Source organism: Myxocyprinus asiaticus, chromosome 13 (genome assembly GCF_019703515.2).
Source record: "Myxocyprinus asiaticus isolate MX2 ecotype Aquarium Trade chromosome 13, UBuf_Myxa_2, whole genome shotgun sequence".
In the NCBI taxonomy this organism is placed as follows: Eukaryota; Metazoa; Chordata; class Actinopteri; order Cypriniformes; family Catostomidae; genus Myxocyprinus; species Myxocyprinus asiaticus.
This window is the reverse complement of record NC_059356.1, coordinates 1,600,591-1,613,468: the sequence shown is the minus strand read 5'-3', so window position 1 is coordinate 1,613,468 and position 12,878 is coordinate 1,600,591. Positions and strand designations below refer to the sequence as shown.

The 12,878-nt window shown below is 38.2% G+C and overlaps 1 protein-coding gene across 2 annotated transcripts in view; it reads left to right on the top strand.

The window, feature by feature from the left end:
* Positions 1 to 12,878, top strand: part of rnf213a (ring finger protein 213a) — a 104,428-nt gene that overhangs the window by 25,673 nt on the left and 65,877 nt on the right. For both annotated transcript variants that reach the window (XM_051714302.1, XM_051714301.1), the window contains exons 14-17: positions 10,510 to 10,669; positions 10,778 to 10,927; positions 11,043 to 11,141; positions 11,464 to 11,586. In XM_051714302.1, the coding sequence (XP_051570262.1) occupies positions 10,510 to 10,669; positions 10,778 to 10,927; positions 11,043 to 11,141; positions 11,464 to 11,586 (532 nt within the window). The remainder of the gene's footprint in view (positions 1 to 10,509; positions 10,670 to 10,777; positions 10,928 to 11,042; positions 11,142 to 11,463; positions 11,587 to 12,878) is intronic.

The following is a 12,878-nucleotide window of genomic DNA, read 5'->3' as shown; positions in this document are numbered from 1 at the left end:
CTTGAAGTCCAGTGTTAAGTTTCCACAGTCTGTGATGATTTGGGGTGCAATGTCATCTGCTGGTGTTGGTCCATTGTGTTTTTTGAAAAGCAAAGTCACTTTACCCGTTTACCAAGAAATTTTGGAGCACTTCATGCTTCCTTCTGCTGACCAGCTTTTTAAAGATGCTGATTTCATTTTCCAGCAGGATTTGGCACCTGGCCACACTGCCAAAAGCACCAAAAGTTGGTTAAATGACCATGGTGTTGGTGTGCTTGACTGGCCAGCAAACTCACCAGACCTGAACCCCATAGAGAATCTATGGGGTATTGTCAAGAGGAAAATGAGAAACAAGAGACCAAAAAATGCAGATGAGCTGAAGGCCACTGTCAAAGAAACCTGGGCTTCCATACCACCTCAGCAGTGCCACAAACTGATCACCTCCATGCCACGCCAAATTGAGGCAGTAATTAAAGCAAAAGGAACCCCTACCAAGTATTGAGTACATATACAGTAAATGAACATACTTTCCAGAAGGCCAACAATTCACTAAAAATGTTTTTTTTATTGGTCTTATGATGTATTCTAATTTTTTGAGATAGTGAATTGGTGGGTTTTTGTTAAATGTGAGCCAAAATCATCACAATTAAAAGAATCAAAGACTTAAACTACTTCAGTCTGTGTGCATTGAATTGATTTAATACACGAGTTTCACAATTTGAGTTGAATTACTGAAATAAATGAACTTTTCCACGACATTCTAATTTATTGAGATGCACCTGTATATGTTCATTTTATGTTTTAGTTTTAGTTGTTATTCTCTGTTTCACATACTCTGAACTGTACCACAATGCCTTATATTTGCCTTGTACTTTTTGCATTGTACTTGTCTGTAATTGAACTAAATAATAAAAGAAAATAAAAAAAATACAGGAGGCTGTACTGTACCAACTACCTCAGGGGGTACTAAATGTCACTAGGTGGAACAAACTGTAATTTGCACTACTGTCTGTTCAAAATAAATGAAAAGAAAACCTAGCATTTGGGATTTGTTGCTTTTCCTGTTGTAATGAAATCGTATCGAACCGTGACCCCAAAACCGAGGTACATTCAGAACCGTGACTTCTGTGTACCGTTACACCCCTAATAAATCTATATATATATATATATATATATATATATATATATATACACACACACACACACTACCGGTCAAAAGCTTTGAAACACTTATTCATTCTTTATCATATATTTTTTTTTTTTTTTTTCACATTATAGAATAATAGTAAAGTTATCAAAACTATGGAATAACATAAATGGAACTATGGAAATTATGTTGTGACTAAACAAAATCCAAAATAAATCAAAACTATGTTATATTTTAGCATCTTCAAAGTAGTCACCCTCTGCCTAGAATTTGCAGACATGTACTCTTGACATTTTCTCAACCAACTTCTTGAGGTATCACCCTGGGATGCTTTTTAAACAGTATTGAAGGAGTTCCCATCTATGTTGGGCACTTATTGGCTACTTTTCTTAATTAATCGGTCCAAGTCATCAATTTCAAAAACCTTTTTTTTTAAATTACATATAAAATTACATTTTATAATGAAATAAATTAATATGGTGGCACAATTCTATTTTTGTCTGCAAAACTAATTTCAAACATTTAAGCATACGCCTTCAGATCAAAAGATTTTTAAGATCATGAGAAACATTTCAGTCAAGTGTTTCAAAACTTTTGACCAGTAGTGTGTGTGTGTGTGTGTGTGTGTGTATATATATATATATATATATATATATATATATATATATATATATATATAATATATAAAATCACAAACATTTAAAATTACACATCTCTCTCCACTTCCCCTCCCCGAGAGCCTTCCAAAAATGCCAAATAGCTGCCCCAATTTTATTAAATAAATTCAAGTTTCCCTGCCTTCTATATGACATTTCTTTGAATGCTGCTACCCAGCCCATCTCTGTGCACCACTCCTGAAATGAGGACACTCCAGCTGACTTCCATTCCCTAAGGATGACCTGCCTGCCGATCATAACACTGGCTAGAACCCAATTTTTAATGACCGCCCCATCGCCTAAATACAGAGTCTGTGGCAAAATGAAATTTGAGTGTCCAATGCGTCACACATAAAACTCTAACCCTCAACCAAAAATCTTGGATCTTAACACACCACCAAAAAACATGGGTTGTGTCCCCATCTTCTGATTGGCATCACCAGCAGGTGGGTGTGTCTTTAAGACCAAGCCTATACAATCTAGAGGGGGTCCAATAGAATCAATGTAAAATCTTAAATTGCATAAGGTGCACCCTTGCATCTCTAGATGTAGACTTGATGTTTTTAAGAATCCTAGCCCACACTCCCTCCTCCAATACCAAGTTTAAATCTTTCTCCCATAATCTCTTGAGAGAAGTTAAAACTCTTTCCCCCAGACTCTGAATTAGCAGGGAGTAATACACTGATGCCTTGTGACCTTTTCCAAAAGCAGTAATCACCACTCCCAGAGTATCTCTTGCTTTAGGGAGGTGTATGCTACTCCCAAAAATAGTACAAAGCAGGTGGTGCAGCTGTAAATACCTAAAGAATTGAGACCTGGGTATCCCAAAATTTTGAACCACATTTTCAAAGGATCTCAACACTCCACTCTCATATAGGTCAGCGAGCGTATTAACCTCCCTCACAATCCATTCTGTCCAGTAGAAAAGGGACTTTTGGGTTCAGCCATATGCTCGAAGCAACATTTAATTAAATGTCTGTATTAAACACTCTGGACACTTTTGTCCATACCGCGTTCAAATGCGAGATAACGGGGTGTAACTTAACTTCTCCGGATAGTTTGATAGAAAGGCTTTGCAATGGCGAAATAGGGGCAAGAAATTCCTGTTCAATACAAAACCAGGGAGGGGCTCTCTTAGGTGGAAGCGACCAATGAGCCAAATGTCTGAGACCGAATGCATAATAATAAAACAAAATCTTGGATAGGCCTAGCCCACCTTTGTCAATCAGCCTATGCAATTTATTGAAATGTAATCTGGGATGTTTACCATTCCAAATGAAGGACTTCGCTATGCTATCAAATTGCTTGAAATAAGAGAGGGGGACATCGACAGGGAGAGATTGAAGCAGGTAGTTGAATTTTGGATTTCAATTCATTTTAATAACATTAACCTTCCCAATCATAGATAAATGTAATGAAGCCAACCTGCCCACATCGCTTGAAAACCTTTTTATTAAAGGTTCAAAATTAACTTTGTGTGATAAAATTATCACACAAATTTGCTGGGAATATAAAATACCCAAATATTTAATGCCCTGTTTGGGCCACTGAAAGGTGCCCTGCTGAAAAGCCGTTACCGGGGAGTACGCTGTCAGAGCCAAAGCTTCGGATTTAGACCAATTAACTCTGTATTCTGAGAACTTAGAAAAGGAATTAATAATTCTGTGTAGGCAAGGTATAGACCTAGAAGGGTCCGAGACAAATAATAAAATATCATCTGCGTAAAGCAAAAGCTTATGTGCCACACCTCCCGCCACCACCCCTGGAAAATCATCATCCTTTCTTATCGTGGTTGCTAATGGTTCCAGGGCAAGACAGAGCAATAAGGGGAAAAGAGGGCAACCCTGCTGGGTGCCCCTATCCAGAGTAAAATAATCTGAAATTAATCAGTTTATTTGTACCGCCGCAACCGGATGTCTATAAAGTAACTTAATCCAGCCAATAAAAGTATTCCCGTACCCCTATATTTCCAAAATCTTAAAAAGATAATCCCATTCTACCATACCAAATGCCTTTTCAGCGTCAAGTGAGATGGCAGCGACCAGAGTCTGATCATTCGCCACTGACCACATGATATTGATGAGACGCCTGATGTTATCAGAAGAGCTATGGCCCCAAATAAACCCCACCTGATCTATATGTATAAGAGATGTCATAACTTAATCGGTTAGCCAAAATTTTTGACAATATTTTAACGTCTAGCTGGATCAGGGAAGTTGGACGGTAACTCTTACACTCACTTGGATCTTTGTCCTTTTTAAGAATCAGACTGATCCGGGATTGCGTCATGGTTGGCGGAAGCTTTCCATTCTTTAATGATTCCATATAAACTTCTAGCAAAGGTGGAGCCAGTTCTGTAGCATAAGATGTCCCCACTGGCCCCGGAGCCTTGCCTGTTGGCAAGGCCTTAATTACCTCGCCAAGCTCCTCCAAGGTTATCTCAGAATCAAGAGAATTTCTTTGCTCTGTTGTCAGTTTAGGAAGTTCTAATGGTTCCACAAAGTTTCTAATATCTTCATCAGTAAACGAAGATGTGGAACTATAGAGATCAAGATAGAATTCTTTAAAAGCATTATGAATATCAATGGCTGAGGTAAATATTTCACCATCAGCAGATTTCACTGAGGGAATGGTAGAAAAAGACTCTGTTTTATATATCTAGCCAGTAGTTTCCTTGCCTTGTCCCCCGACTCAAAGTATGACTGTCAAGCATACTGTATGATCCGGCCCCTAAGAACCGCCTTAAATACCTCCCAAGCCATGCCCACAGAGGATACTGAGGACCAGTTGGTCTCCATATAGACATTGATTTCAGCCTTTAGCATTTTTGGAATTCAGGATTTTGCAAAAGGGATACAATAAAGCGGCAGCTATATGATTTCTTTTTCTCCGTATGTGGCAACACCTCTAAACACATCTGAGACTATTTCCAATTGAGCAATCAACAACAGATGAAATTAGGGACTTATATATAAAATCTATTCTAGAGTAAACCTTATGGACTGATGAAAAAAATGTATAGTCCCTACCAGATGGGTTCAAAAGTCTCCAAATATCTGTAAGACCAAAATTTTTACACATCCTGTGAAGCATCAGTGTTGCTCTAGGGGGCTTGCACATTTTTGCTTCACTATGATCAAGGACTGAGTCCATCAAACGATTAAAGTCTCCACCCAATATTATATCATGAGGGGTGCCAGCGGCTTGCAACATTCCTTCAAGATCTATAAAAAAGCCCTGAACATCAACGTTAGGTGCATAAATATTAGCCAAAATAAGACTTTATCCCTGAATTTCAGCTAAAACAATAATGATTCTTCTTAATTTATCTTTACTCTGTTTGAGACATTTGAATTGTAGATGTTTAACGTAAAGACTCCCCTGCTCTTACTCGAGCCAGCTCTATAAAAAAAAAAAAATGCCCACCCCATATCTTCTCAAATCTTTCACCTTCCTGCGGAGAAAGGTGCATTTCTTGAAGAAACAGTATATCATATTTCTTACACTTAAGAAAAGAAATAACCTTCCTTCTTTTTATGGGGTGCCTCAACCCATTCACATTCCACGTGGAGAGAGACAATCCACTCATATTAACGTTTGACATTTTGACATAAAAAAAAAAATAGATTGTGTGTCAAAAACAAGATTATAAAGACCACATTCCAACATTAGTGCAACCCACAAAACCCGAACATTACCCAGAACAAAACAAACAGAAAAAAGAAAAACACGCGCATTAACCCCGTGCATGAAAGCGCCAACTGGTGTCCAATCCTCCAAACTCAAACAGTCCATGCACGCCTACGAGAACCCCTGCGACAACTTTGCCATCGTATTGCTCAAGTCTGTATACAAATTTTGTGAGATAGAATTACACAGCAAAAGATAATCTATAAAACAAACTCCAGCCAATAGGCGGAATAAACACAAAGAGCATGTAGATTCATCCATAAAACTGTCCTGAAGGTGTGACACTCCACAAAATAAACTCCAGCCACTAGGCGGAACCAGCAAAAAAAAAAAAAAGAAAAAGAGGCACGCAAATTTCTCAAAGTCAAGCGAATGTTCAGTGAGCCAATCCACTCGGCTGCAACATGAGTGCAAGCAAATGACTTACTACAATGACTTTGCAAGAAATACTCCACAAAACAAACTCCAGCCAATAGGCGGAAGAAGCACAAAGAGCGTGTAGATTCATCCATAATACTGTCCTGAAGGTGTGTTACTCTACAAAAACTCCAGCCGCTAGGCGGAGCCAGCACAAAACGAGTGCGCAGATCCTTCAAACAGTCAAGCGAATGTTCAGTGAGCCGGTCCACTCGGCTGCAACGTGAGCACAACAAGACGACCCACTCACTCTTTTGACTTTATGAAGGACATCGCTTGCTGTGGGCATGTAAATGTTTTACCGCCATTCTTAGCATCTATTATCAATTTGGCCTGGAATATCAGTGCAAAAGCGACCTTCCGTTGATGTAAAAGTTTATCGCATTCCTTGAACCGATCATGTTTCTCTCTTGTCGAGTTTGCAAAGTCTGGGAACAAGAAAATGCTGTGGTTCTTCCAAGAAAGCCTTCCTTTACTCCTAGCCTCGCGTAATACAAGATCTTTATCGGATGATCTCAGAAATTTGGCCAGAATTGATCGGGCCTGTCTCCCTCCGCGGATCACCAAGCTGGAACCCTGTGGGCTCGCTCGATTTCCAGCTTATGGCCTGCCATGTCGAGCAGACTCGGAAAGAGCCCATCCAGGAATTCCACCATATCTTGTCCCTCCAGGACTCCCACGATACGGACGTTATTCCTCCGGCTACGGTTTTCCATGTCCTCCAACTTCTCCCAGACACACTCCAAATCCACTTTGGTTGCTAACGGATTAGCAGGTAATTCCCTCTCCGATGACACCAGGTAATCGATCCGTTTCTCGACATCCCCCACTCTTGTAACCACATCAGTAAACTTCCATGGCGGTGATCGATCGACGTATCACAGCAAGATCCTCCAAGTCAGCATGTGGTTATGGCATTGTTAAGCCTTTTATCTGTTAAGCCAACCGCGATTTGAAAATTGACGGTTTAAACAGTCACTAAAAAAACTGGTGCGCACTTACTAAGAATACTACGGTAACCTGAAGGAAGAACAGACATTCACATTCTTGTGCAATTCTGAGCAGCGAATCTTCACATAATTTCAAAATATGATGCACTATATTTTGATTATACAATCTTTTGTACATTTTATAATAATGAATAGACGATACACTGGAACAACAGACGCATTGCAGCAGCCAAAGACGTTTGTCAGACATGTTATAATATATAAAGTTATGTACATGTCATTGACCCTCGAGTACTCAATGAGTAATTAGTCCGAGTACTCGAGTAGACAAAATGTCCAAAATGCCCATCCCTAATGTATACCATTTCTCTGTAGAAATGAACATAGTTTGGAGGACACTACCTTTTCTATTATTTTCGTCATAAATGGGAGATTTGAAATCGGTCTATTATTAGCCAATTCTCCAGGATCAAGCTGTGGCTTCTTAATAACAGTTTGATAACTGTCATTTTAAAGTTTCTTGGGACATGTCCTAAGGATAGTGAGGAGTTAATAATATTAAGAAGAGGTTCTGATGTTACAGGGAACGCCTCTTTTAACCCTTGTGAAGTGTTGATTTGGTTGATTTGGTGTTCCCGGTCAAAAATTACCGGCCTATTAAAAATTGCTTATAAATCTCTCATTATGCTATATTATCACAAAACATGTTTTTGTCAACTTGCTTACTTTCAATTAGCACAGGTTTTGTATTTCTTCTTGGAACTTACTGATCACAGGCCTCATTGACCTGAGTTATGTACCTCCATTTTTGTGTGAAAAAAGCATTATTTGTGGATAATTTTGTCAATATTAAATAAAATATAAAACATTCTGTACTATATATCACACTAGTGTGCTTTAATGTTTAACCAGGAAGTTTGTTTTGAAATGCTTTTATTTTGTACAAAATGGCACAAAATCACACTTGTGGTGTTCCCTGTCAAAAATGACCGGCCATTGAAAATGAATGGGGGAGATCAAAAATAAGATAACAATTTAGTGTTCAGGAGCAAGTTCATCATGTTCACATATGTGCTTGCAGACATAAAGGCCACACACATGCTCACGCACACACAAACACACATGCTTATGTACACGTACAAACTTTTGAGTATTACATGCTTTCTTTTTCACAGAGATGAACTTGAACCTACGCTGAACTGCATCCAACATCCATTCATCCAGCATTACCACACACACACACACACACACACACACCAGAACTGTCTTTGCCCCACAGTGACCCCTCTCCAACAGAATCTTTCTTTCATCAAGCATTGTGTGTTTCATATGCAGAGCACACATTTGCAAGGCACATGCAAAAAGCTATTGTCAGTCATGTGCATGAGGATACAAAACCACCAGGTGTTCGTTGATTTGGTTTGTTGTTGATTAGAATATCAACAGTGTTGGTATTTTTGTTCCATGAAATGTTCTTTATATGATAGTGTTAATTTGAAAATAGGCTTAGGACAGTTTTCTTTGTCACAATGGTCAGATTTGACTGGGAACACCACAAGTGTTACTTTGTGCCCCTTTTCAGAAAATAAAAGCATTTAAAAATAAAAGTCAGTTTTTTGTGATCTTACCCATTAATTTTCAATGGCCATTTTTGACCGGGAACACCACAATTCTATTGATTCTATTGGAGAGGGGTCAGTGTGGGGCAAAGACAGTTCTGATGTGTGTGTGTGTGTGTGTGTGTGTGTGTGTGTGGTAATGTTGGATGGATGAATGGATATTGGATGCAGTTCAGGGTAGGATAAAGTTAATCTCTGTGAAAAAAGAACACATGTAATACTCAAAAGATTTGTGCGTGTACATGAGTATGTGTGCACGTGTGTGTGTGTGTGAGTGCGTGTACATGAGCATGTGTGTTCGTGTGTGTGTGTGCACGTGTGTTTGTGCTAGTGTGCGTGCGTGTGTGTGTGTGTGTGTGTGTGTGTGTGTAAGGCCGTCATTTTTGACCGGGAACACCAAATGTGTAACCAGGTGAAACATTTTTTTCAATTTTTGTGGGGGAAGTTGTGATACCCAGTGTGAGTCAGTACGTTTTAGTTCAATAGGATAACATTAACTAGCATTTTCAGGCAAAAGAAAATCCTTTCTTTTCAAAATGGCCAGAACACAACATGATTAGAGCAAGGTTTAGAGCTTGGATCTAACATACATGTTGTTGCTTTTGATGTTTTGATAAGTTTTGTGAACTGTTCATGACCTATAACAGTGAAGTATTGAAGTTGTTCATGAGGAAATTATTTGACACTGTTTTCTGAGGTGCTTTGGCAGTTGATTACATAATTCCAATTTTGTTTCTGATGATTTCAATTTTATCAGTAAAAAAAATTCATGAAGTCATTATTATTGTGCTGCGATGGAATATCTGGTTCAGTCGATGCTTTATTCCTAACCAGTTTAGCCACAGTACTGAAGAAACACCTAGGATTGTTGTGGTTATTTTCTGTGAGTTTGCTAAAATATGCTGACCTGGCAGTTTTTAGTGCCTGTCTGTAGCTAAAGACACTATCCTTACGTGCACCGCGAAATACCTGTAATTATGTATTCTTCCACTTGCTCTCCATTTCCGAGCTGCTGTCTTGAGAGCATGAGTGTGATCTTTACCATGGTGCGGGGCTTTTTTCAAGACACTATCAAGAGTGCTAGAGAGGACTGTATTTATATTTTCTGTGACTACATCAAGTTCTACTAAACTTTTTGATTTACTGAGTATTTGAGACAAATCTGGAAGATTATTAGTGAAGCTATCTTTAGTGGTCGAAATAATAGTTCTACCTGAATGATAACATGGTGTAGACTGAGTGACATTAGATAATGACAGCATACAAGAGACGAGGTAATGATCTGAGATATCATCGCTCTGCAGCAGAATTTCTATATTATGAACATCAACTGCATGTGACAGAATTAAATCTAGCGTAAGTTTATGGTGATGAGTTGGTCCTGTCACATTTTGACTTCAAGAGAGTTGAGAATATCAATAAATGCTAATTTTACATTATCTAAGTGAATGTTGGAGTCACCAAATATTAAAGTTCTATCCAGAGTAACAACTAGATCTGATAGAAAATCTGTAAATTCACCAAGGAAATGAGAATACGGCCCAGGTGATCTATATACTGTAGCAAGGGCAAAAGACGACAGAGATTTTTTTATTAATATCTGACGATGTCACATTAAGCATTATTAGTTCAAAAGACTTAATAGTATCCTGTCCTCTGAGTAACACCAAAAACTTCAGTTTAAATTAGTAGACTCATTTAATATATTCATCCGGTTTAAGCCAGGTTTCAGTCAAACAGAGCACATCCAAATTATGATCTGTAATAATTTAATTTACAATTAGTGCTTTGACTGAAAGAGATCTAATTTTTAGTAGCCCTACCTTTATATGATGTTTATCTTCATTTGTTTTCTTCTTATTTTCAAGTTTAACCTCAATCAAATTTTTTATAAATGATTTAGTGAGGGGTTTGTGTTTGGTTGTTCGGGGAACAGACACAGTCCCTATATGATATCTAGGTGATAACCCTAAAGAAGTAAATAAATACAAATCCTATAGGGTTAATTCTTTGTAGGTGCACTGTTTAACTGTCTTTCATTAATGTTGTAGCTGTCCCAGTGAGGATTATGGCGTGCAGTGTCTACAAGCAACTGGCAAACTTCTAGAGAAGATCTGCAAAGAAGTCCGTAACTTCTCCTATGGACAAAATTTCACTGACATTCCTGTTGCTTGCATGGACCTAGTCGCCTCTGTATCACAACTTACCCAGGTACTCCATTCTTACGCCATGTCATCTTTGTTTCAATCTGATTAAAGCCAGTATATGTTTATGTCATAAAATTGACTCGAAATGGCTAAATATTTGTTCAACCCAAAGATGACACAACAAGCAGACACTTTTCCTGAAAAGACTCTTGTATTACTCAATGAGGCCAAGCAAACCATCAGAACATGGATCAGTCAAACTTTCAAAGGCAGGATTTTGAGCAGTGGATACATGACTGTAGATTTCACAGCAGAGATTGAGGTAAGCAGAGCAAGTATGTTCATACATATTTACCAGTGGTCTACATTTTATAATTCCCAAAGTCACAAGCTTTACATTTATATAAAGCATTACATTACAAATTTGTGCTTTACAGATCTGGAACAACATTATAGCCATAGATTTTATGAATAAGACCTTCACTAAAGAATGGAGAGAGACTTTCAAACGGGACTTTGAGGGGAAATATCAACAGGTACTTATTAAATTTCAGTGAATTTGTCCAGTTAAATTTATTTTATTTCAACTGGAAATGTTTCTTTGTTGTGTAAGATCTCATCACTCATCCACAGCTTCATCAGTTGTGAAGTGATGAATGGTTATTTCGTGGCATGGAAAAACCCAATGCAGCATCCCAGTGAATTTTAAAAGTCACTTAAGACAGACCATTTCAAGAGAAGCACTTCCAGTTGTACTACAGTAGACATTCAATAATGACCTGAATAACTGAGAAGCTTCATTGACATATTTCAGTGTATTTATGAATCTGCAAATCTGTTTGCTTTTACTCACTTTAGGAAGATCCTCTTGATCAAATCCAGGTTTATTGCTCAAAGATTGAGAAACTTCATGACTCGCATCCTCATTTGGTGGGTAGTGTTGAGAAGAGTTCTCTCCAAGCTGTTACAACAATATGCCAGGTAAAATACTTTCATTTGCTCTTCTTGACAACATGAGTTATCAAAAGTCCAGTTTGAGGCCAGCTAGTTCCCCGTTTTGTACCCTAAACAGATATTAAAATGCACATTGTGAAAGTATGCTAACTTGTAATACTTAAAATAATGAGTGCATAGAGATGGAAATGGATGTGGCTGTAAGTGTTTTATGAACGTCTTCATTATTTTGAGTAGAAAATATATGTGCTGCATAAATGTCACATTTATTCAAGTCTTTGTATTCTTGTCTTGTTTTCCTGAAGAAAACAATCCTCATAACAGAAGCAAACTGCACTAGATTTGCATTATATAGATTTCAGAGCATATATCTTTAATTAGGGGTCAATCCCCGAAGGGGCGAAAGACCCCTATTGTTTTCGTTAGTTTTCTTCTTCTTCTTCTTCTTCCTCTTCCGCTCTTGAGTCTATGGCAGCCCATAGAGCCGCTTGCGGGAAAGTTATAAAATTTGGCACACAGAGAGAGGACAGTCTGATCTGATACCACAGCAAATTTGGCGTCTCTACCTCAAACCCGCTATCGCCACCAACTGCCCAAATTTGCACTCAAGTTTATGTTAATAACTTTTTAACCGTGAGTCCTAGAAACGAAATTCCTCTGATTGCTTGGCTCAAGTCGATTCAATTGCACCATATGATGTAATTTTCCATCATGAAATTTTTCCCCCATTTTGAATTTTCTGAAAAACCTACTTTTTTTAACTCGTCCTAGGCCGTTTGTCCGATTTGCTCGAAAATTGGCCTGCATCATCTAGAGGCACTCACGACAAAAAGTTATTCACAGAATTTTGATAAACCATACCGTTTTCGAATGGCACGTCAACAAATTCGACGAAGAGCACGCCAAAATGGACGTGAGGGTATATCTTCGTAATGCTTTAGCATATTCATACCAAACTTATTATTTGTCATAGGCACCATGACTCGAGTGTGCCTGCTTAGTTTCGGAACAGTGCCACCTAGTGGTCACGAGATATGAAAAAAGCTAATTTTTGCTTATAACTTATGAACAGTTTGTCATAAAATCATCAAATTGGTCTCATTAGATTCAGTGGGGTATAGCGAGTCCAACGATATGAAGAATTCCTATGTCGGCCATTTTGGATGTTGGCCATTTTGAATTTAGTCATAAAATGCTGTATTTTACCAACGACTTGGCATATCATTACGAAACTCGGTATGTGTCTTTGGCACCATGCTCTGAAGGGACTCAAAGTTTCGGGACAGCGCCACCTTGTGGTCAAAAATTATAATGCTATA